At 45.0% G+C, this 27361-nt stretch overlaps 1 protein-coding gene across 2 annotated transcripts in view; it reads right to left on the bottom strand.

The window, feature by feature from the left end:
• zeb2a (zinc finger E-box binding homeobox 2a) overlaps positions 1 to 27361 on the bottom strand; it is a 66163-nt gene that overhangs the window by 20681 nt on the left and 18121 nt on the right. For both annotated transcript variants that reach the window (XM_054751261.2, XM_054751262.2), the window contains exons 3-5: positions 9406 to 9603; positions 6963 to 7157; positions 6301 to 6512 (exon numbers count right to left, since the gene is read on the bottom strand). In XM_054751261.2, the coding sequence (XP_054607236.2) occupies positions 6301 to 6512; positions 6963 to 7157; positions 9406 to 9603 (605 nt within the window). The remainder of the gene's footprint in view (positions 1 to 6300; positions 6513 to 6962; positions 7158 to 9405; positions 9604 to 27361) is intronic.

Here is a 27361-nt window from a genome sequence, read left to right as displayed (position 1 = left end):
TCGCTAAATCAAACCAGAACCAAAAATAGAATTAGGAGTCAAACACAGCAAGAACGTGCAAAAGATGTTTGAAGACATCACGGGTAAATTCAGCTGACTGACTGAAATCTGCAGTGTCAGGGCCTGATGCTGTACCCTCCTCAAGACTGTTAGCACAGATGCTAATGACTGTAAACAGAAAACGAGGCTTCACGCTCTCAACTCACACATGAGCGCAGCAAAGCATTCTGGCATTTGTAGCATTAACGGCGTCTACGCTGGTGGGCTGGTTCTAACACACGGTGGATAAATAATCTCATGGGCCAAATATGAATGCGCTGTGGGCTGTGGGCCAAGGGCCTGAGTCTGACAGCTGTGGTGAGTGTGCAGTGCTGGGGGCTCAGCACACGGCCCTGTGGGGTGCCAAGGTGGGCTAGACTGGTGATAAAGGCAAAGCTGAAGTCTACCTCAGCTGCGCCAAGTGGGACAGACATGTTTGTTCTGATCTGAACTTCATCTGAGACTCACTCTCCAACTCTAACCATGGTCATCTGGTTCCCTGTTGTCATGGTAACACAGTTTAGTGATGAGGAAAGACTGCTGTAAACACAGATGATCTGACCCGAGTTCAGGTTCTAGTCGGTCTTTAGCAGTTTAACTCAATGATTCTTCTAATTAACAGCCACTTGGAGGATTAGGGTTCTCCAGTCCAGCAGGTAACAGACCATCTGGTCCTGGTTCAGGCTGGTGGGGGCAGGGTGGTGTGCCTCTGAGGTTGGGAACAACAGCTTTGCTGGGAAAATCCCATTAGGATCATGATGTAATTGGAAAATGGAATGACTTGGAGCTTAGTTACTGACTCTAATGAGACTTGTGGAAGCTGAGGGGAAGCAAACAGGTGTCAGCAGGAGATGTGTACCACACCTCATCTTTAGATTATAGTGACTCCATGAATGACCTTCATAGGCTGCATAATCACACTCCACACACACACACACAGTGTGTGTGTGTGTGTGTGTGTGTGTGTGCCAAATCCCAGCCCCCCCTGAGTCTTTGGGCCTGAGCAGGCGCGCAGATGGGGTGGGGGACGGGGGGATCTGTCCCCCCCAGATTCAGATCAACCCCGATCCATCCTCCGCACTAAGGCCAGAAAGAAAGGAGGTTAAGCGCTTGAAGCTCCTTTTTCCAATTACATTGAATGCAGCATGACGTAAACAAACACCAACTCCAGAGGTGGCAAAGTGGTTGCTGCTAGGATGCCGGATGAAAAGCAACGATAACTGCGTGTTTAAAAAATACCAACAGTGTAAGTAGGCAAGACAGATCTGTCTGTTTATGCGTGTTGGTTCTAGTTTCAGTACGTTGTTGTCAGTGTTGGGACTTAGGGCTGCTCGAATATGGCAAAAATAATAATCACGATTATGGTGACTGAAATTGAGATCACGATTATTTAGGACGATTTTTCAATTAATGTTGATTTTATTTGTTTTTATTCAGTCATAAAATTGCTCAGGGCACAATCAGGACAAAAATAAATAAGAAACACGATGATCACTAAAAGAACTCCTGATTCCCAGTATAAAAAGACCAATATACTTAAAGCTCATAGTCTATGACCCAAGGGCTACAGACCTTGGTTTAACTCATTTAAGTCTAACCAGTACAGACCCAAATACCAATATCTTGCAAATACTGACAGCAAGAATTATACAAATAAACAATTATAACAAATAAATGCAAATAAATTGGTGTTCACAAAATGTTGCATAACATTTATTGAGTCATGTCAAGGTGCTGTAGGAGAGTGCACTAGCACCATGTCCTCAGAGAGATTAGTTATTTTTTATCAGCGTGAGGAACTTGTTTCTACCTTATTTATAAACTATTTATTTACAAGTCCATCAGTTAATGTAATAATTGTCCCAACCACAGCACCCCCCACCCCGGGCTCACAGCACTCAGGGGCAAGCTGCACGTGTGTTTAGCGCGCCGCACGCGCACATTTAGCCGTTTATAGTGGCTCAGGAGTCCGCAGGTGCGGTGTGTGTGTCACTCACTCTGGTTACTCCAACAGGGAGCCGGCTCCGAGAGCTGTCTTTAGTGACTGACACATCACTACATCATTCCCATTCCTAATGTCCTGAAGAACGGTCCGGAGCGCAGGCGGAGTGTTTAGCTAACCTGCAGGAAATGTCGACGAAAGTTATCCAGAAAGTAGCTAAGGGTTACCAGAGATGTTTCTGAGATGTTCGCTAGGTACTTTTAAGATTTAAAAGGTCAAGAAGGGGGTCTGAAAAGCTGCTAGAAATAGCGTCAAAGTCACTAAGTTGGCAACACTGTGGGAGGAGCGCTTCATTTGTCACTCAGGGCAGCGCAAGCGGGAGGAGCAAATAGTCGGCTTGTTTTGTTTTTTATAATCGTTCAAAACTCAGATCGTAATCGTGATTAAAATTCGATTAATTGAGCAGCCCTATTGGGACTTACTCGTTAAAAGCGCCAAAGCCTCATTGCTGACTTTCACAAGTCTCATCTACAAATATGATCCCTCATGAAGTTACTACTTTACACCAGAAGATAGTGGAGATGTGGAACCTTCAGGCTGAGCAAAGTTTGGGAGTTTTTAGAGTTTGAAAAACGCCTCCCGCTGTCAGGCTCCCAGTCAGGGAGAGGAGGAGATGCGCGCAGCATGAAGAGCGTAAATATTAATAAAATGTATAACTGCCGACAGTTCTGGTCTTTGTTGACTGATCACTTTGTCTGGTAATGACTGACTCTGATTATGAAGCAGAATATTGACTCTGATGAAGAAATTCACTCATCCAGCCGGGACGATAGACGCTGCTGCAGCATCAGACAGCTGGTGCTGCACGAGAGGTGTGTGGAGTTTACAAGCTCCAGACGTTGGGTTTGATGTTGGTTTAACCTTCTCTGGGACGTGATGGATGGTAAAAACACCGCTAACGTGACAGGCGTAGCGACAATGTCAAAAAAAAAAGCCGTAAAAGGGCAGATGCCCATGCGTTACATATGGAAGTCAAGTGTGCCACATAATCATAATAAATAGGAAAATATTAAATTTAAATAGAGATTTATATATTTATATATAAATTAAAACTTTCCAAATATAACGAAAATTTATAAATAACATAAAAATATGAAGGAACATCTGTTGGTCAGAGGCTGAAAGGTTTGGGAACCACTGCTCTGAGTGACAAGTGATTATTGTTTTTTAAATATGTTTTATGTGCAGTTTTTTAGGGCTTTTATGCTTTCTGTAATATGCTGAAAATCATTTAATGTTTTGCATAAAGCACGAGGTTTTGGTTAGTAATCGATTGGGAGAATAACAAATGCCAGCGTTCCATTACACAATGGCTTCAAACACGTATATAATAGTATTAGTGTTTTCGTAAACCATTACACACACTGACTGAGCTCTAGTTAAGTTTGTGTGTGTGTGTGTGTGTGTGTGTGTGTGTGTGTGTTTGGGGGAGGGTACATTGGAACTTTGTCCATCCCAGTATGAAAATTCTACCTGCACCCCTGGGCCTAAATATCAACAAGTATTATCATGCTGTACCTCTAAAGAAACGTCCGAACGGTGGCTATAAGACGCTGTAGACCTTTGTTATGTGACTCAAACACAACTAAAGCTACCATCAAAAGAGTGACCACAAACCCCTCGTGTGTGTTTTTGCCTTTATTTCTGTCCTGCTGCTAGAAATCAGACTGTACACACACGCTATCCACCCATGATAGAGCTCAGACCCTGCTGATGATGGACACGATTCTCTCTACACCAGTGAACCTTAAATGGTGGCCCATGGGCCACATCTGGTCCACCAGACCGTTCAACCCGGCCCCCAAATATTACTGAACCAAGAACAGAGAAAATGCATGTTCTACTATTTTTCTATATCAAATTCAACAAACTGAAATGGACATTTAATCAAAAATGATTACAAACTCATACCTCTCTAGAGAACATCTCGGTGAACCCAACAACACCCTCAGACAGAAACTGGTCTATCCAAAAGACGAGACACCCAACCAGAAGCTCAATGGCGTCGTTCATGCAGTCCGGGGCAGCGAGGACTGTCCAGATTACTACGCAGAGGAAACCAAACTTCTACACAACACAGGAGAGCCACCTCCTCAGGTCTACACTCTGCAGTCCACCCACACCCGAAGGACAAGGGACACTTTTGAAGAAGTACACATTCTGCACAAGAAGATCGATGGGAGGAGAGAGGAGTAACGGAAGCCATATCTGGCAAAGGGAAGAAACCTACATTAAATAGAGGAGGACTCAGGCTTCACCTCTCTAGTACATACACGCCTCTCTGAACCTAATCCCCAAACAGTTTTAGTCTAGGTCACACTCTTCTGCATCTAATCAATACAACCACCCCCGCACGATGGAGGCAAACGACTCATCAGGGGGAGGTATGGATAGGAAGGTTCTACCCAACAGCAGACAGCCACAGTCCACAAGCTTCACTCGGCCATATTCCAGCCAGAACTGACAGAGCTCCGCAAACGAGAACAGAAACATCTTCAAGAAACCAAACAAGTCCAGTTGTCGTCATCTGAACCTCTTTGGATTACCATGACCTGGATGACTGAGAACCTTCCAAAGGTCAGAAACAATCTGGTGTAGCGTACCCAAAGGCCAGTATTTTCATCTGCATGAACAGAAATGATCTTTTTCATTTGCAGACACAAGCATCCCATCTGCTCAAGGCCCTGTCGCCGGATGAAAGAGCCATGACGAAACTAGCTACCTCATCTCAGCTGGAACGCAGCCATGCAGAAGACGAGACTTTCTGCTTTCACTCTGAATAAAGTTCATCTTCCTCGAATCATAAATGACTTTTAAATATGTGATCATTGCATACGTGTCATATAATCATCTCTTAATGATGTGTTAAAATGACTATTTTTCCTGCAATGATCCATGTTAGATCTTTAACTACACCAGATCCGTGTTTGTGTAACAAGTTCTCAGTTTACTCGTACACGTCATAATGAGTTATTCATGTTTAACATTTCCACTTCACACTGAGCGTTAACCTCTCTGAGGATCTGAGGGAAGGCGTAACTTCTGAGCCAACACATTCTCACACCCAAAGAGTAGAAAAATGACACGCGTGACCGAGCGTCACATATGATGATCAGGGTGCCCCAGCGCGTCGGGAGAGGACGCGCAAGGACACGTGACATTGACGTTTCACCTCTATTCTCTAGTGATTTAACCTTCCACTCACTCCCATCCCAACCTTAACTCAGTCATTTTCAACTAAGCTTTGCATGAGCAACCTGGTTAAGGTTAAGTAGGTCACAACTCGGTCAAATGTCCGTGTGACCGCGGGCATCGGGTACCGATGCTCCGGGGCACCCTGAATCACCATATTTTGACGCTTGGTCACACGCGCCATTTTCCAACGCTTTGGGTGTGAGAATGTGTTGCCTGAGCTGTTTGGGTAATGCCCTCCTAAATGTATCAAATCCTAATTTACCTCATTTATAAACAAAGTTGATTCAAACAGGAATTATTTCCTGATCTAGTCAGTTTCCAGCTGACTCCCAGTTCGGCCAATCGGGTGAGCAAGCATGTGAAGCCGTCTTCTCTTTTGACCCCGAGCTCAAAGCCTGCGTCACTGCAGGTGGTAGCAGACATAACAGCTCTTTTAGGAGCCACCAACACCTCAGACAGACATCTAACCTGCAGGCCCTGGGTGCATGTCATGGCCGGTGAAGCTGAATTCAAAGGGAGCTACGACTCTGGGTTCTCATGGTCTCGATGTCCGGTGACATCACCACTCGGGCTGCTTTTCCTCCGGACCGCCAGGAGCGACACGCACAAGGGTATCGTAGGCTCTGCACACTGGCGTTGGATGGCTTTATACTAAATAAAGTTTAGCTTCTCAAACCAGACAGCCAGACAGAGTTACCACCCAGACTCCACAACCTCCATCTCAGATACTCACAAGGTTCTTCTAAAACATCTAGCTTCCATTCATACCTTGTCTTGTATAATCGTTAGTTTAGTGAAATAGAAATAAATTCATTTTTATAAACAAATTAATACGAAGTGTGTTTAGGGTCCCTGAACAAGTTAAAGTAACTAGAATCTTCTGATTAAACATTCAAATATCAACCATATTTCATATTTATATGGAATCATCACATCTACTGATCATTTATTACGTATGCAGTCACCCCGTAACGCTACACAACCCTTCGACAAATCTCGCCAGGACCCCTGGCCTAAACCATGTTTATATCATGATTACAGACTCAACTGGTGTGTTAGCTTACCTGGTCCATGGTAGACCTGTGTGAGGTCATGTGACGCTCCAGCTGTGCTCTGTGAGTAAAGCTCTCAGAGCACAGCAGGCAGGAGAGTCTTTCGTCCATCCCTTCATGGCGATATTTGATGTGCTCCTTCAGAGATGTCAGGCGCTTGTAGCCGCGGTGGCAGTACGGACATGTGAGCAGCTGAGCAAAGTCATCCGTGGTGGGTAGAGGGTCTGTGGGGGACACCAGAGGTCAAAGGTCTCTGAAGGTAAACATAAAACACTGGAAACATGTTTTTGGTTTCAGGCCTCTGCCGTAGATCAACACTTTATTCCCTGTGTGAGATTCTCCTGATCTAAGAGGAACTTTAAATGAACCAGTGGCAGCACCAGGGGGCCACTAGGGGGCGCTATAGCTACCCCTGGATTAGTCATTGCACCCCATAGCACCCCCCAAGTAAATATTAGTTTTGTTTTTACAAGTTAATTTTAATCTAACGTGTGGATGTGATAATATTGTGTCTGTGTGTGTGTGGGGGGTGGGGGTGGGGGGGGGGTGTCCTGATGAGCTGTCTGGGCGGGGTTCACTGCTACTCTGTTCTTGCTTTCATCAAAGGTCAACATATTTGGTGGTGTGGTTTGTTTCATTGTTGTTGTTGATGTTATTATTATTGATCCTCTAACCGTTTTCACTTTCCTCGTGACCAGCTGCCTCAGGTGTGTTCACTCTTGCTGCTTCCTCCGGGGCTTCTGGGTAAATGATGGCGGTGCTGCTGCGCTGCAGGTACTCAGTAATTGTTGGTGGAGTACTATCGCCATCCTCCAGTTTTTGCTTCAGGAAGTAATCATCCAGTTCAGAGATGCTGTGAAGGTGTGTTGCTAAGGAGACAGGAAGACAGAGAACCAGTAATCGTAATCCATAACCACATGTAACCATGGAAACACATAAAAACAAGACATGATGTTGGTGAGAGAAGTTTCACATCAAAATGAAAACGTTAAAACTGATCACTAGGACCACCTGTAGCTCTGATTACAGCTCATGTTAGCTGTGGCATTGTGTCCATGTGCTTCTGCAGCATCGCCACATTAGATGTTGTATCAGTGATGGGACAGTCAGCGCATCCTGAAGACTCTCAGTGGGATCAAGATCCAGTCTCTGAACTACATCACCTTGGAATGTGCCTTCTCCATCAGGAAGAACAGTCCCATTGGTGGGATAACCTGGTCCTTGTCAGTCAGCTGACCTCACTCTGTGGGGCCATAATGTAGCTGAACTTAGACCTGACCAACTGCAGTAACCCCAGATCATAGACTGCCCCCACAGGCTTGTAAAGTAGACACTAGGCGTGATGGGAGCCCCATCTGCATCTCTTCTCCTCTGATCACATGACCTTTATCCATCGCTACAGGGCCTAGCCTAGGTAGTACCATCAGAACATGGTGGTCATGGAGGTAGTAGCAGTAAGCCGGAGTATTCCTTGCTGTGGACATGTGTTCCTCTGGTTAGAAACAAAGCATGTTAGTAAATGTTGAATGTTGAACTGTGTACAGTTTCGGTCTGTACAGATATGACGTGACTTTTGACACTTCACAACTTCAGTAATGTGTGGTTCTGACCTGGTTATAGGTCAGGTTACTGTTGCTTCATCTTCTTTCCAGTCACCGCTAGAAGGCCCTGGTGAACGGAGAATGGCGGCCACCCACCCACCCGCCGCTGCTCTGAGGCAGCTGCTTTAGCTTGGGTTGGAACGAACAACCTGGACAATTTTGAACTGAACCAAAACACTACAAAGATGGTGTTCGACATATTGCTGGGGCCGGTTCGGGTCCTGCTCTCTCATGTGTTTATTTTGTTGAACTGACGTGTGAATTCCAGTGATAACTCTTGTGTTTTGGTGGAATTGTTTAAGAGCTCTATAGTTATAATTTGGTATGATTTATTTATTTATTTACTGTAATAATACGTTTATTAAACATAATTTCTGCCTTATTCACCCTAAAGCTCCTCAGCTGATCCTTGTCTGACCAAACAACGTGCACCTACGTCAGAAGCCTCACGTAGAGAGCGGAGCACATCACTCCTGTTCTTAGATCTCTACACTGGTAACCAGTAAACTACAGAATCCATCTAAAGTGCTACTACTAGTTTATAAATCATTCAAAAGCACCAGAACACATGTGGGATCTCCTTCCTGTAACTACGCCCAGCAGGGTTCTGAGATCCTTAGGGAACAGTCAGCTGGTAGAACCGGGTCAGAACCAAATAGGGTGAAGCTGCTTTTAGCTACTATGCTGCTCAGATGGAATCAGCTTCCTCTAGTAACCTTCATGTGTTCATCAGCCTTTGAATGAATGTTCTTATGCTGCACCTTCTGCTCTGTAACTGCACATCCTTTAACTTTGTTTCTTTTTAACTTTTAATTGTATTTTGCGTCTCGTTGATTTTAATGTTATTGAACTGCCTCTGTCAGTGCGCCCCAGGGCAGCTGTGGCTATGATGTAGCTCATCACCGCCAGCGTGTGAATGGGTGAATGATGCACTGCAGGGTAAAGTCCTTTTCCCCTGAAATGTTCACTACTGAACAGGACGCTGAGAGGATGGTTCCTCTCTCTGCTTCCAGGTGTAAGAACGTGTTGGACGGGTCTGAACCGGGTTGCTTGTTTCTGCCCCTTCTCCAGCAAACCAGCGAAACAGCTCAGTGGCCTAGTGGTATGAGAGTGTTCCCTGAGAGACCATGGGTTCAAATCCCCGATCGGGTCATACCAAAGACTTAAAAAGGGGACGCAAAGCCTCCCTGCTTGACACTCAGCACTAATGTTGGATTGGGGGTCAAACCACCAAATAGTTCCTGAGCACAGCCACTGCTGCAGCTCACCGCTCCCCACAGGGAGGGGTCACATGTGAGGAACACACCAACCGTGTCTCTGACAGGGTTGCTTCAGGAACGAGAAGCTGCGCATCACGGAAGGTAGTTGCAATGATTTACCCAAACAGCAGAAACTTCCACTGATTACCCAGAAGGAGGGTTCTACCAGTTTGTTAGGTTACATCCAGGTGGAATATAAAACACCTGGACAGGTGTCCTCACCTACAAGACCACACACACACACACACACTCCTCACCTAGGTTTTTGTCCTCCTGGTGCTGATCTGGGTTCTCCTGCATGGACAGTGTGGCATGGCTGACTGGAGAAGGACTTCCTGCTTCTTCGCCGGCACGCCGTCTTCCTCCTCCCGTGGAGCTGTTGTCATCACAGAGCGGCATCTTGTCTTCCTCATCCGTCTCAGAGGGCGTTTCCAACACGATGTCATAATTCAGCGCTGGAACACCAGAGGAGGGAGAGTTGTTTTGGTCGTCATGATAACGTGGGTTAAACATCTGGACCCGGCCTCTAAAATGTGTTCTTACACCAGGCTTTGTGTGGAAAATGACTTCTGCAGGTTTCACTTATTTTGTGTGTGAGCAGCTTCCTGAATGAGGGATGGATGCATGTTCTAAAGGTTCTCCTAGACGTTCTGGTGGTTAACAGGCTTCTGCAGAGCACCACGAGCTCCTGAACAGGTGAACTTAACTAAGGAGGTAAAAGCTACCGTCTGGCTGTGGCAGGGACATGGACTGTTTTCTCCCAGATGGAGGTTGGTTCTGGAGCAGAGGACTTATGGCTGCAAAAGCCTGGTCACCTCTGGTGTTGTGTGGACCCAGGTCACTCTGGACTGAGCGTGGAAGGATGTAACAGGTCACAAGTGAAGCTAGACATGACGGTCATTGTGCCACGGTTAATGACAGATCAACCATCAACAGGGATGAAAGAGCATACGGGCTCCTCAGCACCACCACACCATCCAGCTCATGTGGGAGTCTCTGTGGACATCTCCACACGCTGCTCGTGCATGACGCGTGCCAGGAATACCAGGTACAGGTGTAATGTGAAGTAAGTGGTCACTTTCATTAAATGATCAATAAGATGTGATACAGTGATCCCTCGTTTATCGCGGTAGATGCGTTCCAGACCTGGCCGCGATAGGTGAAAATCCGCGAAGTAGGGACTCCCAGCACCTACGTCACAAACCGCGGCTACATACGGAAGTCGCCTTTCCAGCTCACCACTCAGTCATCGTTTCTTCAGATTCATGATCAGAGTTTCCAACCTACCGATCAATCCAACGAACTGTCAGCTCATAGTAAGTTATCTTACTTACTTCTGGAAAGCCCGGCATTTCTGTGTCACTTCGTTGACGCTCGATTGCTCGGGGGTTTCCTAGATTAATCGTGAGCCGGCGTTTCACCGGCGCTATCACTTCCGCGCCTGTGAAACCACGCTCCCTACAAGCTCAACTCCCGAATCCAGCCGACCAGTCTGACATACAGTACTATATTGAATTATCGTATGATCACATTCTCTTTTTGTGGGTAAAACTCAAGAAAAAAAAATTTTTTTTACTTGGTTTTTTATAGTTTTATTACAAAAAGTGCATTTTATGATGAAATTGATGAAAATAAACAGGAATTTCTTGACATTTCGCATAGAAAAATACCGCGAATCGGCGAATTTCCCTTGAATAAGGCTCCAAAAAAAATCCGCGAAGTCGTGAATCAGCGATAAACGAACCGCGAAGTAGTGAGGGATCACTGTATTCCATATAAATATGAATTATCAATATCATTGATCTTTAGAAATTTGACCTAAGATGAAACTGGGCCCTCATTTATCAGACGTTTGTAGAAACTGTCCTATATTCCTTCTAATGACCATTTTAACCAACAGTCAAAATCCTGGTGTATGAAACGTGCATTGGCCTCTCGTACGCACGTTCCTCCGCAACCGCCTGGTGATAAAGCCCACCTGTGCTACCCAGGTGCTTGTGTCCGTTCGGTCATTTACATACGGAAATACGCTCATTTAACCATATTTGGTCACGCTACGTCCTCAGCACGCGAGGGGGTTCCTGTAGTTTTTCCCGAATAAAGATAAGAAAAACTTTATTGACAGCGAGGTCGAAACATTGGCTGCTGAAGCACAACAGAAAGTTGCAGAGGTTATAAACGTGGTGGGACAGAGGAGAGGCTCCCGTCAGGAATAAATAAGAGTGATAGACTCTCATCTACATTTAAGGAGTCGTTTTGGTTGGAGTTAGTTTTTTTTATAGAAATATCTGAGTGCAGCCTCTTAGCTGTCATTCAGTCTGGTTGCCTTGGCAACACGGCGCGTATGATTGTGGCGCAGGGGAGGCTCTGGAGGGTTCTCGTAGTTGATAAATAAATCTGAACTGGAATCGGATTTGTGAGGTTTATCTGTCGCTCCACAAAGGGTCCCAAATCCCAGCGTAGCAGAAGGTTCTCCTTTGACATCAGAGCGCTCACGGAGAACGCGTTTCCTCCAGATAGCACGCTCTGGAAGGTCCTCCAATTACAGTTCAGCCATGACATCAGATTCCCGTTGGTCACGTGTGTCTTATTGGTTTAAGTACCAATTATGCGGCAAAGCCGTTTTTCCACCGACATACCCACATTCTGGGTAAATATAATTTGTGGATGAGGAACACGCATGGACAACTTTCCCCGTTCTACCACTAGATGCTGTTCCTACGCATGGTCACAGCGGTTCTTTTACTTAAGAACATGTTCACACACAAGTGCAAACTCGTAAATCCCACACGATATGTAAATTCGTTCCTACACACAGATGTGTCGGTGAGTACAGTTGATGAATGAGGGCTGTAGCATTGGAAGAAGGCTAACAAAATTATTAGTCCACTGTAAGGTCAGAGGTCATCACACGGAAGTGTGCAGGCGGTTTCATCTGTGTCCTTCATCAGTGTGCCACACCTTAACGGTCCTACGTTTGGGTCCTACTGAAGACTTTTCTCATCTACAGTTCACCTTCATCTCTAACCATTTTCTTTAGAAATCTCTAGTGCCCAAAGGATTAACTATTGATTATCAATTAAGACAAATCCAGAATTTGATAACTTAGGGTGGGTGGTATCAAAGTCCTCCGACACCGCTTCCATTCTCTAACCCTAGAGGTTATTTCACCTAATGAGGAGTGACTCTTATTAAACATTAATGTGGGGTGAATATGTTAAACATTCATAATATTATTAATGTGTGAATACACTGATAAACAAATTATTATTAAATTTAACAAAAAGACCCATGTGGTGTAATTTAAGATCTGGAAAAAATCATTATAGGAATAATCGTTCATGTTCACTCATCATTCATTAGGAGCAGTCAATATTACTAAACACTTTAGATGTAAAACGTATTGCAGGTACCACAGAATAAGATTGTAATAACTTATAAAGTCATTTGATGAGCCAGAAAAGACAACTTTATTAAAGAGGTGTAGGTAAAGATCTGGTGTCTTCACAAAGAAAGAAAACGATCTTCAAGGCCTTTCAAGATTAAAATCACGAAGCGCTCCACAAAAAAATTCAAGTATAAAAAGATTTTAAAAGGTGATTAAAAATATGTTTAAAATGAGATCAGTAAAAATTGTGATGGTGCCTTGAGAAATGGAACAGGATAAGTTAAGGATAGCCATATCAACACCTCCTGTATGAAGAACGTTAACTCTTGGTAGATGAAATACAGGCCTTGTGCTACATAGGCCACCAGGAAATTGGGTTCTGATGAAGGTGCTGAAGCAAAACAGATGGGGCAACCAGAGGTCCATTCGAAGTACTCTTCATTACTCCCACTGCTGTGAACGTTGCTGAGAGGCCATCTTGGACTCATCGATCCCATTGCAAGCTTATCAACCAACCGCCACTAGGGTGGCAATGAAGTCCGGCTACAAAGGGGTGTGCCACCACTAGGGTGCCGTCTCTCAAACCGGTGAAGATAAGATCAAGATAAGATGAGATGAAGATCTGCTTCAAGCTTGCTGGGTTCTTCACCCTGTTGATGTTGGTGGTCGCACTCATGGCCTGCACTTGGGCCATCTTTCAGCACCTGATGGAACAACTGAGACAGCAGCATTTGAGGGGGTACTAGAACTGGAACTGAAATGACAGATTGGGGCTCCCCCTGAGCCCACCTACATGACAACGTAATCTGCATCCACCTCGGCTGAAGACCCCCTGGACACAAGTACAACAGGACACAGCGAAGAAGAGACACTGGGAAAGGATCAACTACTTCAAACACCCGCACCCAAATCTCAAGACCGGTTTCACGGTCAAGGACCTGTGGGACCTGTCGGGGACAAGATCAACTCACTGACAATTGGACAACCGCCTCGACACCTGGGACCCTGGTGTCTTCCTATTAAGAAGTTGAACTTTGCTCTTCATGTTCCGAACTACGTTATTACGCTCCTGACCTGAACTTCAAGGTACTCATCAACGTAAGACTGAAACCATCCAGACCAACGGAAGAGGACTCTGACTTTCTAACCTATTATCCAACCGAGACTCTCAGTCCACGGACAAGCCCTTGATGAAGAACGCCTGGTTTGCCTCAGCTCTGCCGTAGTTAGAGCTGCATAAATTAATATTATACCCTCATTTTTCCTCCTTCACTGAAAGATTTGTCTGCACATTATTTTATTCATACACACACTGACTCTCTCTCACACAATGACCTCACTCCTCCTTTCTTATCGTCCTCTCTGTAAATAAAGTCTGTGAACAGATTTTCGGGGCATTTGCTTCGGCATCTTGCCACAGTTATAATTGTTTGACTTGTCTGCTCGTTGTCTCCTTCTCTCTTCACTGTAGGAAATGGGTTATTGATAAACATATTGATAAGATCCATGACAGGTTCCCTTTGAGCGCAACTCTGCGTGACACAAAGACCTATGTATACATCCATGTTCACAATACAGTTGGTGGACATACTGTGTTGCTCAGTGGCCTACATTACTTCTGGACAATACTGTGCTACCTGACTGAGGGTTGTTCTGAACACCTGTGCGCTTTCACATTTTCACAGACGATATTACTGTTGGACGCAATGGCCAGACCTCATAAGTACCTCTTCCTGGATGAGGCTGGCTTCAACCTGCAGAAACAAAGGCAAACTGGCTGTAGCATCATTGGTCAAAGAGCCATCACTGAGGTTCCTGGCCAATGGGGGGGTGTAATATTACTCTTTATGCGGTTATGGGTTCGGAGGGGCTTGTCCACCAGCCTGCTGTCCTTGGGTCTTACAACACCCATTGTCTCCTCACCTTCATAGAGGAGATAAAAGACATCCTTCTGGACCGCCAACAACACCATCCTGGGCCCGCACATCACATTTATGTCATAATTTGGGACAATGCTCGCTTCCACAGAACAAACCAAGTTAGAGAGTGGTTCACCACCAACAGTACCCACTTTTAAAATGTCTGTCTGCCGCCCTACTCCCCTTTCCTGAACCCTATAGAGAAGTTATCCTCATCGTGGACATGGAAGGCTTATGACAGACAACCATACACTAGAGAGAACAATCTAAGGGCAATGGAGCTGGCCTGTGTTGACTTCCCAGTGGAGGCCTTCCAAGGATGGATTCGTCATTCCAGGGCATTTTTCCCGCCGTGCCTGGCAAGAGACAATGTAGCCTGTGATGTGGATGAGTTGATGTGGCCCGATGCAGCTCAGCGACATGAAGCCGCACAGTCATTTTGGTGTGAATAGAGTAAATATAAAAAACTTAACACCCTGATCATGTTTTCAGGAGTACTGTTGGGTGCAGTAGATTGTGTTTTTGCATTGAGTTGTGTTACGGTTGGGTTAGGTTAGGTTAACCCTAACCATGTGCAGAATTTCTATAGATGTATACTCTTCACCTGAAACTCACAGATCTAAATGCCTGATCCTCTGCAGAGATCTAAGAAGATCTGTCGCTGATACAGTAAAATGCATTGGCAGTTATGGAACGAAGAACCTTCTCACAAACTGAGCTTTGTTTCCAGTTGTGTTGCTGTGGTGTGTAACGATGTGTGTAGTGCTAACATCTTTGGAAGCTTCGAGCTGCTCTTTTGGGTTTTGAGGTCAGAAGGTGTGGTTGTGTTTATGAAGCTTTAGAAAGGGTGTTGTGTTTAGACATTGGGGAACATGGAGGACACGTTTGTGAAATGCGTTGAAGCATTTAAGGAAAAACTAATCATATTAAGTGCAATTTAAATAAATAGCAGCAGAAAATCTTATTTTAGACTTGAGTGGCAAATTGTGCTATTTTTAGAACAGCTCTGAGAGCTCCTCATAGGGTTCCTGGGGGCACCGGGGTGGTGACCTCTGTCCTGGAGGTTCTCCAGCTGATCTGCAAATCTGATGACAGACCAGATTCTCCAGCTTCAGAATCACTTCATCAGCTCCTTGGAAGATCCAGAACTGAACTGAAAATGTAACTTCTAAAGCTCTGAAGGATCAGCTCCTTCTTCTGTTAGAGAACTTCTCGTTCCAGAGGTTTCCAGCCGAGCTTCTGGCTCTTATTTCTAGATGTTCTACAAGTAGCTTTTCAGGTCTCAGACTCCTCTCTGGTGGATATGCTGCCTTTTTTTGGAAACCCAAGTATCCATCTCACTCGTTGTTTTTAGTGATTAAAGGTTACACTGATAGCTGATGTGTGTTTACCTGTCGTCTTCTTCATTTTCTCTAAGTGCTGGTTTCCCCACTGTGGTCTATGAAGTCTATTCTATTCTGGTATCTCCTCTTGGTCCCAGTCACAAGTCTGACTGACCTCTGCATATGGCCGGTTACAGTAATGGAGCCCTGGTGTGATGAAAGCATGGAGTGCAGGTTGCAGGTGTGTCTTAGCTTTATCCTAGCAAGGCAGGATTTTACAGCCCCATTTATCTGGCTGGGTCATTTAAGTGATGACTCAAATTTTCAGGAGTCTTGCAGCTCCCTGTGTCCTTTGACCTGTTTCTGGAACACATGAACACCTGTAATGAGCAAATGTAGATTAGACCTGGAAGGACTTGTTCTGGTCTGAGCTTAGCGGTGACTGTAGCAGCAGCAGAGAGTCCGTTAAAGCCTCACCTCGTCCCGGCACCGCCTGATAAGACAAACAGGAGAGAAGAGAGCCGCTGTGCTCTGATAAGACCCCGCATGCTGATATCACCACCACCATGTCTGGTGTGTCTCCGATGGAGAAGACAGAGGTGTCAACCTCATGCTTGCCTATTATGAGGATTGCTGTAAAGACTCTGACACTAGTCAGTGACTCGATGCAAACTTTGTTGAAAATTAATAAATGATGTCCAGGTGCTAAAAACTATTAGCAGCTTTGCAACATAAAACCACTAAACAGCAACAGGTTTATGCTAGCGTGAGATGCTGCAACAGGCCTTTAAACATGGCAGGAACAAAGCTGTCAACTATAAATACTGATGGGGACATGTCCCCAGTGTCCCTGGCTAAAATTGCACTGTGTGCGTGTGTGTGTGTGTGTGTGTGTGTGTGTGTGTGTGTGTGTGTGTGTGTGTGTGTGTGTGTGTGTGTGTGTGTGTGTGTGTGTGTGTGTGTGTGTGTGTGTGTGTGTGAGTGTGTGTGTGCGTGTGTGTGTGTGTGCGTGTGTGCGTGTGTGTGTGTCAGGTATTGCTTCACTTCACCCTGCTGAGGTATTTTCAGCGTTTCCAGGAACCTTTTGCAGAAGTGAAGCTGCTGATGAAGCTGCTTTAATGTTGACTCACCAGACCTTCTACTGAAACCTGTAGCTGGACTGTGGAACCGCGCCCAGGCCAAACCCTAAACGTCTTACAATGTATTGAATCATTTGTCCATTCACACACTGATGATTATGAGCTACACCGTAGCCACAGCTGCCCTGGGACAGAAGCCACTGGGCCCTCCGACAACCACCAGCAGGTGTGAGGAATGAATGAAACACCAGCTGAGCATAGCTTGAACCAGCAACTTTTCAGTTACAGGTTGGGACCTTATCTCCTCTGCCACCGTCGCCCCAAGACCGCCCAGATTTTATAAACGACCCCGATAAAACCACATCCTGATCCCACTGATGCCTATGGAACCATCGTCATGGATCAGAAGATAAAGCTTGTTCTCCAACATCCATTGTTTCACTATCTGCTGAGGCCAGACTATAGTAGACACCAGAAGCAGATCCTGTGAAGGTGTAAGGACACACACTGCAACAAACAGAGGGACCTCCTGAGAACTCAATGGTTCTACGTCCATCACCGAGCTCCCAACGCGGGCAGGGAGACCAGGAGGATGTGCGAGTGCAGAAAACGAAATAAAGAACACAAGGGCATCAAATAAAGGTGAGTGTGTGTGTGAGAGAGTGAGTGTGTGTGTGCATGTGTGCGTGTGTGTGTGTGTGTGTGTGTGTGTGTGTGTGTGTGTGTGTGTGTGTGTGTGTGTGTGTGTGTGTGTGTGTGAGTGTGTGTGTTTGTGTGTGTGGGTGTGTGTGTGTGTGTGTGTGTTCTCAGAAATGAAAAGAGAAGCAATAATATGGTGACAAGGTTAACACAACCCACAAAGCAAAGACTCAGCAGATTACTGCAGAAGAACGACTCAAAAACAGGAACCTATTTCTGAGACAGTTTCTGTGAGCTGAGTTTACCTGATTTTACACAACACACACACACACACGCACACACACACACACACACACACACACACACACACACACACACACACAAAACGCTAAACACACACACACACACACAACACACACACACACACACAAAACACTAAACACACACACACACACAAAACACTAAACACACACACACACTCACGCACACACACACACACACACACACACACATACACACAGAGTGGGGTTGTATGTACCTTAAGCCATTTCAAATAAACTTTTTTTAACATAAAATCTGTTTACTATTTTCTTTCTTAAGTTCTGCTGCTGATGGATTAGGGTCAAATGTAACGGGTATGTTTACGGGGGTTAGGGTTAGGGTCAGGTTAGGGTCAAATGTAATGTTTACGTAGCACCAGTCTTCGTTTGGAGAAACTAAAGTCATTCCTTTTCCGTTTTGTAGCACAAATCTCCAAAGAAATATCAATGTCTAAATAATTTTATTTCATCCAACAAACTGTCATGGTCTGCTTCCCCATTATGTGTTCCCCAGCCCCCCTCTAGGTTCCCCTTATGTGTCTCCTTGTGTTCCCCAGCCCCCCTCCAGGTTCTCCCCTTTAGGTCTCTGGCTCCCACCAGGTTCTCCCAGGTTCACTTATTCTTTAGTTTTCTTTGTATTTATATTATCTAGCTAATTTTTCCCTGTAGTTTCTTAGGTTCAGGTTTTCTTCTAGGCCCTTCCCCACGTTTTATTAGTTCTCCTTTCCTCCTTAGCTCATTAGTTATTTGATTGTTATTAGTTATTTGTCATGTTCTTCTAGTCTTTAGGTTTGGTTATTATTCATAGGTCATGTTTTATTTCCCATCCTCAGCTTAGGCCCTGTCCACACGTAGCCGGGGATCTGCCAAAACGTAGATATTTTTCTACGTTTTGGCCTGTCATCCACACGAAAACGGAGTTTTTTCACACGAAAACGGATCTTTTTAAAAACTCCGGCCAAAGTGAAGATCTGCGTTTTCTCCGTTTTGGGTGTCTGCGTGTGGACAGACAAAACCGGAGTTTTAAGGTCCGCAACGTCACTTTCCGCGACAAAAAAATGCTGACATCACGTGTGCGACCTGTGTTTACACTAACCGACAGCATGAATGCCCTCAGAGCTGCGCTCGCTTTATCAATTGTCCAAGCGCTTTCTGCTTGTTTGTTTTTGCAAGCGGAATTACTGCTGCTTGCGGAAGACCACAGATGAAGGACGAGGTTAAGAACGGGGGAAGTACTGCCGCCTACAGGTCTGGCATGTCCTTAACAACGTATTTATCTGGGTACGTGTGGACAGTTTCTTTTTAAAACGAGGTGGTGTGGATACAAGTTTTTGGAGGGGCGGATATTCGTTTTCAAAAAACCTGGCTACATGTGGACTAGGCCTTAGTTTCCCCTCCCTGATTAGTAGATTGATTTCTCCAGGTTCCTCTCTCCCCACGCACCTGCAGCTCATCTCCCAATCATCCTGCCCCTGTGTATAAAACCCTGTCTGCGTCTCATGTGTTGTTGGTCCATTGTTTGTGTCAGCGTTGTCTCTAGGTCTCTTGGTTTTTTCATACTAGGATTTTTGGATTTTCGGTTTTGGCTTCCTGCCTTTTGGATTTACTATTGGACAATCGCTCATAATAAAGGATTTTACGCTTTTTCCAACTCCTGCCTCGTGCCTGCCTGGTTCTGCATCTTGGGTACTAACCCCCCCCCCACTGACAGCGTGACATAAACATACTTTCTTTGCCAATAGTTTTCACATCATCACTGTGTTACATAAGTTTTTCCAAAGACAACAACAGAACAGGTAAGCAGTAGAAGTTTCCACCACAGCCTTAGTGGCTGCAGCATTAATCTGTGTCTAATTCCTCTACTGAGGGACAATGAAGGGCCGTTCTACTCTACCTGACTTATCCCTTGTATTTCTGAATGGTGGCTGCCATTACGTCATATATATTTACACGTTAAATTGTTGTTCTCTGGTAACACCTTCATGTTAGCATGTGAAATAGTGTAACATTGCCTCACTTGCGTTTTTCCACTACATCTTACATTTCAAAAAGCAGTGACAACATTGCCACTATGTAAAAAATAAAAATAAAAAAAAAATAAAACACACACAAATTAGATAATAATTATTTTCCTTTGCTATCAGTTTAACTTGTTTGTTTTTTATTTGTCCATTTTATGTGTGTCTGTCACTCCATGCCAACTCTGTGGGAACTTGAGGTATAAAGTACCAGCCATCAGTGGACTCCTGTACCAACCAAGTGTTGACCTCTATAGAGAAAAGAGTGCCACACAAAGGCCCCATAGGTGGCCACAAAGTACCTTTATTTTTCTAATGCAAATTTAGCATTCCTATAAATACAAACTGAGGACAAATATTCATTTTAAATTGAATGAAAAGCTTTTTAAAAAAAACTCTCCTCACCTTCCTCCGCTTATTCAGGTCTGGGTCACTGGGGCAGCATCACAAGTAGGGCCTCCCAGGCAATCCTCTCCCAGGCCAAGTCTGCCAGCTGGGACACCCAGGCGTTCCCTGGCCAACCTAGAGTTGTATTTCCTCCAGGTTGTCCTGTGTCAACCCGGGGGCCTCCTGCCGGCAGGACGTGCCCAAAACATCACCTGAGGGAGGCGTCCAGGAGGCATCCTGACCAGATGCCCGAACCACCTCAACTGGCTCCTTTCAGTGCGGAGGAGCAGCAGCCCTACTCCGAGCCCCTCCTAGAGTGAGTTCCTTACCTTATCCCTAAAGCTGAGCTCAGCCACCCCTGAAAAGGAAACTAATTTCAGCCGCTTGTATTGTTATTTCGGTCATCACCCAAAGCTCATGACCATAGGTGAAGACTGGGCGGTAGATCAACTGATAAATCGAAAGCCTTGCTTTTCCGCTCAGCTTCTTCTTCACCAAAACAGACCGATTCAGCATCCACATCATGGCAGACGCTGCCTTAATCCGCCTGTCGATCTCCCGATCCCTCTTTCCCTCACTCGTGAACAAGACCCCGAGATACTTGAACTCCTCCACTTGAGACAGGACCTCCCTCCCAACCTGGAGTTGGCAAACCACCCTTTTATGGTCGAGAACCATGGTCTCATACTTGGAGGTGCTGATCCTCCTCCCAGCCGCTTCACACTCGGCTGTGAACCTCCTCAGCAAGAGCTGTATGCCAGAGCCTGATGAAGCTAGGAGGACCACTTCATCCACATACAGCAGAGATGAGATTCTCCTGCCACCAAACTCCACACCCTCAGCACCCCGACTGCACCTAGAAATCCTGTCTATGAACGTTATACAGGACCGGTGACAAAAAGCAGCCCTGGTGGAATCCAGCCCTTACTGGGAATAGGTCCGACTTACTGCCAGCTATACCGATGGGCATTCTTATGTTTGAACATGGTGTTTGTTATGGCCAAACTGCGACTTGCATAGAAGCCCAATAACAGAACACCACTCGAGTTCAGATTGGGCGGGCCGTTCCTCCCAATCACGCCACAACGTGAGTATTGAAGTCCCCCAGCAGGACTATGGAGTACCCAGTTGGAGCACCATCTAGTACTTGTCCCAGGGATTCAGGAGGAACAATGTGGTTTTCATCCTGGCTGTGGAAAACTTGACCAGCTCTATACCCATAGGAGGGCCCTGTAGGGTGTGTGGGAGATCGCCCATCCATGTGCTTTGTGGATTTGGAGAAGGCGTTCAACCGCGTCCCTCGGGGAGATCTTAAGCCCTCTAAATTCTGTTTGTAGGCGTAGCCACTGTTGAAACGCCGTCAAACTGAGCAGAATGTTTGACATCACGCATACAGATCCTCTCACTGTTTACTGATAACCTTGTGCGGCGGTTCGGTGAGACCGACACCCAGATGGTCCGGTGGTTGGTTTTGGTCTGAAACGTGTTGTTGGTGGAGGTTTTTCAAGCATTCCATACAATAGTTTATTTATATAGCACATTTAAAATGCAGCATGGGAGCTGCACAGGCTGGACCAAATCACAACTAAAAACAGAGGATAAAAATACTGATCAATCAAAGCTAACTTAACATGAGGAATACGAAGAACACATTAAACTGAGCAACTGTCTCGTTTGTCTTGTTGTAGACAAACGAGACAACCACTTTATTTATTTATTTATCTCCACAGTATCTTTATGGCTATACTAGAACGTTTCTAAGAGACATTCATCAAGTGTTGAATGTAAGTTTGTTTTACAAATTTGCTACAACAGCTTTAACTGTCATGATGTGGTGTGGAGGTGAGGGCCCAAACACAGGTGAGCAATAAGCAGGAGGCAACCAGGTACAAGACAGAGCAACAACCACAGGTGGGCATGATCACACCAAGGGCGTGTGTGTCTAACTCCAATGTCAACAGGGGCTGGAGCAAGCGCATGACACAAGGTGGACATGCTAACATGACCTACACAAAAACATGACATGGGTGGAGCTTACAGAAGCACACGGGTCTCACTACGAGTCAGGCGGGAATAACTGTCTGGGATCTATTTGCATTTAACCCAGATTTGGGGAGCAAAGAGGATTGTGGTGGTCCATCAGCTCTGCCATAAATCATCTTCATCACATTCAACCTTCCAGGCATCCCAACAAAAGAGGGACAATGTGAGGACGCCCTCTCCCTGACCCCCCCTGTGTGTGTGTGTGTGTGTGTGTGTGTGTGTGTTAGGGGGTTAGAGGGTCTATACTGGCCCTGTTATATGGGTTTCCCAACAGCACAGTGTGACACGGATGGGTGTGGTTTGGTTTGGTAGACTTTCCCAACAGCACGGTTCAGTATTCCCCCCAAACTTTCCAGTAGCTGCCTCGTTGGGGCGCACTGACAGAGACAAGGCTGCTGAGCACAGGCACCACCGGTCCCTCTGACCACCAGCAGCAGCTAAGGTGGGTTAGGAGTCTTGCCCAAGGACACAACAGCAGCTGGAAGCCGGGATCGAACCTGCAACCTTCTGATTACTGGACAACCCGCTCTACCTCCTGAGCTGCTGCTGTCCCAGTTTACAGTAGGTTTGCATTTGAGCCTGGGACTGTTGCTTTCAATGTACAAACATGAAAGACATCTTCTATTATGATTTACTGTCATTTAAATACAATAGTACACCTTGGGGGAGGGGCGGTGGCTCAGGAGGTGTACTGTCCAATAACTACAGGGTTAGAGGTTGCACTCGCTTCTGCATGAACTCTGGTGGTGTCAGGGCAGCTGTGGCTGCGATCTCGTTCACCACCTCTCGAGTATGCCTGGGTGTTGAAATGGATAATGCATTCACTCTAAAGCACTTTAGGAAGCTTGAAAAGTGCTTTCAAACCAACTCCATCATTGTTATCGTTTCAATAAAAAATAACAGTTAAACAAGGAAATCACAGTTAGAAGAATCAGTGCAAAACTCTACATGAGAAATGAAACAGGTGGATTATTAACCCAAACAGAAACCCGGTCCGGAGTTGTGACCCATAACCTATCGGACGAGACCATAATTGTTAAAAAAATACATGAAAACACCACAAGGTTCCAACTCGGTTTCAACAACGAAACACTTCTAGCGGACAGGGTGGCAGCTGGTCTGACAACACGTAGCAGAGAGAACGTTCTGGCTCTGACGTCGTCCGAGACGCTCAGGGCCGGTCCTCCAACACACACACGTACGGTCATAAAGCGGCACCTGAACCGAGCCTCATCTCCATCACGCCAGCTAAACATGAGAGGTATTGACTGACCCGGTTGGGCTTCCATTCATGTGTGAACAGATGCAGACATGTGTCACATCAATCACTTTAACTGACCCAAAACTGATCACAACACAGATACACACTGATCACACACTCACAAGTGCAGTACAGTGTAAACACTCAGAGAGAGAGAGAGAGAGAGAGAGAGAGAGAGAGAGAGAGAGAGAGAGAGAGAGAGAGAGAGAGAGAGAGAGAGAGAGAGAGAGAGAGAGAGAGCGCACACTCACATCAATAAGACCCATTGACTTGATTCCCCTGCAGCATGCACAAAGCCGGCCTTTCAAGTTCATCTGGACTGATGTAATAAAATTGACACATGCAGTGGGCTGAATTCTGGGGTGCCTGTTACCTAAACTCTGCATCCCAGAGCTCTGTCACCTCCCCTCACAGCAAACGAATCAATTACAGAGCAGCGTAATCCTGTTTGGGCCTGATGAATGCAATTCCGCCCCGCTGGCAGGTGCTGGCACGCTGAACGGCCTGTTTGGAGCAGGTCTTATCAAAGCTAGGTTCATGGGCTGCATCAGAACCAGCAGCAGCAGCAGCAACAGGGAAGGGCCGCACCGGCGTGGGCTGTCTCAGCACAACAAAGAGACAAACAAGCCAATGAAAAAGTCTCCCAGCTACCTTATAGATCAGCTGGTTCTAGTTGTTGGTGTCTGTTTTAAATAATAAATAGTAAAGGTGTATTTGTATTTGTTCAGTTTGGATCCTCAGCTGAATGACGCCTCCACAGCCGTTAGACTCAAGCACTGGAGGGCTGAACGGAGCTGGAGGAGGGAAAGGCTCCAGCTGGTTCTGAAACCAGAACACAGTCAAGCAGCAAGATTTAACTTTTATTGTGAGGTCATCGAGTCCCAGTCTACAAACCTGTGTTGTGTTCGCTACACCGATAAATGACCACACTTCTACAGCACCTTCCAGAGTCAGAGGACTCAAACGTTCTTTACTCTGCTGCTTATCATCCTTCCATTAAATGCAGCCTTTGACATCTTGGATCATGAGATCCTGATCTCTAGGCTGGAGCAGTGGGTGGGAATCTCTGGCAGAGCTCTGCAGTGGTTTAAGTTCAATCTGTTCCACAGGGCCTTCTGTGTTCATGCTGGTGATTCCAGCTCGAACTACCGTGTGCTCCTCTGCTGTTATGTTCAGTGACTTGATGCAATTTGCTGGGTTCCTTATGTAGGAAACATTATTTCTGATTGGCTTAATGAACTGACCTGAATTGGAAAGTTTATTATGTGAAGTGCCTTGAGACGACTCTTGTCGTGATTTGGCGCTACATAAATAAACTGTGAACAGATGTTCGGGGCATTTTGCCTCGAGCATCTGTTCACAGTTATAACTGTTTGTCTTGTCTGCTCATTGTCTCCTCTCTTCACTATAGGAAATGGGTTATTGATAAACATATTGATAAAATCCATGACATTATTTGGTCCTTCGAAAGCCGGGGCCCCTTCACCTTGCGGCGCCAAGAACTGACGCCGGAGGACTGTCGACAACCTAATCTCCTTCGGCGCTGAGTTTTGCTGGGGGGTCGTGAGGTCTTGATGTCGCTAGGAGGAATGCGAAGTGGAGAGATTTGGTGAGACAAGTTTGTTGTTTGTTGTTTGTTGTGGTACTGAGAGAAATCCTAGTTGACCAGAGGTTAAATTGGTTTTTGGGCGTTTTAGCCAAAATTATAAACGCTACTCTAGTTATCTTAGGTGTGTTCTTGCTGTGTCTTTCTAAATCCATGCTTTCGTTCTTTTTTTAAAAAAGCATGGGCTACTCTAGTTATCTTGCTGTTGTTTGTTGTTTCATGTTGTCTTTGATGTTGAATGAATGAGAGTGTGCCTGGACTTGACCTAACCTTGTAGAAAAAATTATATCGCAACTCTTTATACACCTGCCTCAAGTATCGGTGGTCAGATTTTTAAACAGGTTGGCGGACACGCCGTAAATCGAGTCCCGCTGTGGTTAGATACACAGTCAAAGGGCAGATTCGTAAGCCTAAATCTGACCTCATAACGAAGGGAAGACGGTGTAACATTTAAAAATGGGAAATAAGAACTCACAAACACCTTTTGAATGAAGATGGTACATTGATGGAAATGCAAATCCAGCGAATGTAAATGCCAGACCAACAAAACTAGTGACTATTGTCAAATTGCATTTTAGCTCCTTATTTTTGTTTTTTTTTTTATCTTTGTCTCTGACATTTCAAAATAAGACAAGGGAGTTCTCAGCGAATGACAATCGAATCCAGGCAGCAGCAGATTTGGTGTGCAGCACCTGTTGAAGTCGAAAACTGCATTTTGAGCACTCTAAAAATATTAGTTGTCATGAACTTAATCTCCTGGTGTCTGTCAAATGTAGAAACTTGACTTCATCATTGTTTTTATTTTTTGCTGGACAAGCAATCTGACGTGACCCTTAGATTTGATCAGTGGCATGGTGACCTGACAGATGTTCTTTGATGGTCACATTAATTTGAGAATGAACTGATTACAAATGTACTGTATCTGGTAGTTTTTACGTTTGTAGGTCTTTTATTTTGTTTATTTTGTTTATTTCTTGTTGTTTTGTGAGTATAAATAGTTTTAGCTGTTCATGATCACAGTTATACTCCTCCGCTTTACCTCTAAACTAATTAGGGTTCCTCCTCATGCTTTTCTTTGTTTCCTGTAGTATAACCATTTTAGACCAAGTACACTTTTGTTAATTATGAATTATTTATTTTGTTTAGAACGTCTTTTCCCTTCCTGAAACGATTATCATCTTTTCAGACACCTTTAGGGTTGTGTGTATCTAAGAACACCATCAGTTTTATTTTTGAACGTTCACTGTCTCTATGTGACAGTTTTTTTTTCCTTAGATGATTCTGTTGCCCAATTTCGCTTACGGAGCTTTAATTTAGCCGTATTTATCTCCTGTTGACAAATTTTACACATTATTTGAGAAGCATTATTGGGTGACATTGCACATTGTTGATGTACTCTGAAGCAACCTTACCTTACTGAATCTATGTGGAGTTGAAATATTATTTTTGTAACTAGGACTGGTTTAGTTGTTAGTTAACTCCAGTGTTAGAAGCAAAGAGATTAAACTATGAAGTCACTAGAGGTGAAAGTTTCTGGCATAATGAGAGCAAACACATAGAGTCTATGACATTTTTATATTTTGATATGAGCTTGGGGATGCTGACAAGCTCACCCTTTTCCCAGATGGGTTGATTCTTTTTGATTTCATTGGATTACAATTTTTGCTGGAGTTCTTTTCCTACAATTTCTCATGTTACTCCTAGGTGATGTAAATCACTTTTTGTGTTTATTTTAAATTTTCTTTAAACTGATTATGGCCTTTTTGTTAGTTGTTGGTTTGTTTAGGGTTGTTTTGTTGTTTTATGCACACTGTGTTGCACGACTCTGCCCCTTGCTGACGTGAACTAGTTATTGCGAGTTCCTTGGGATGGGTGTTTTTCACATGTATGTGAGGTCCAATTTTAACATCGGGCTGGCGCAATGCTTACCAGAGTCGGACCCTTTTGTTTATGTTTTGTTTCTGGTGAGCCCTGAGTTGCCTCATGCCTCAAGAGGAGGGAAGGCTGATAACGATTTCCTCACATTATTACACTGCCTGGATGGAATTACCTTAAATATTAGATGATAAGGATTGTTGCTGAAATCCAGGGGCGGATTTAGGACTGAAGAAGATCCAGGGCTTAACACACACACAGACACACACACACACACACACACACACACACACACACACACACACACACACACATGTGCGCACGTGCACGTGCACACACACACGTGACACACACTA

The sequence above is a fragment of the Nothobranchius furzeri genome, chromosome 7 (genome assembly GCF_043380555.1).
Source record: "Nothobranchius furzeri strain GRZ-AD chromosome 7, NfurGRZ-RIMD1, whole genome shotgun sequence".
Lineage (NCBI taxonomy): Eukaryota > Metazoa > Chordata > Actinopteri > Cyprinodontiformes > Nothobranchiidae > Nothobranchius > Nothobranchius furzeri.
This window is presented reverse-complemented; position numbering and strand designations above follow the sequence as displayed.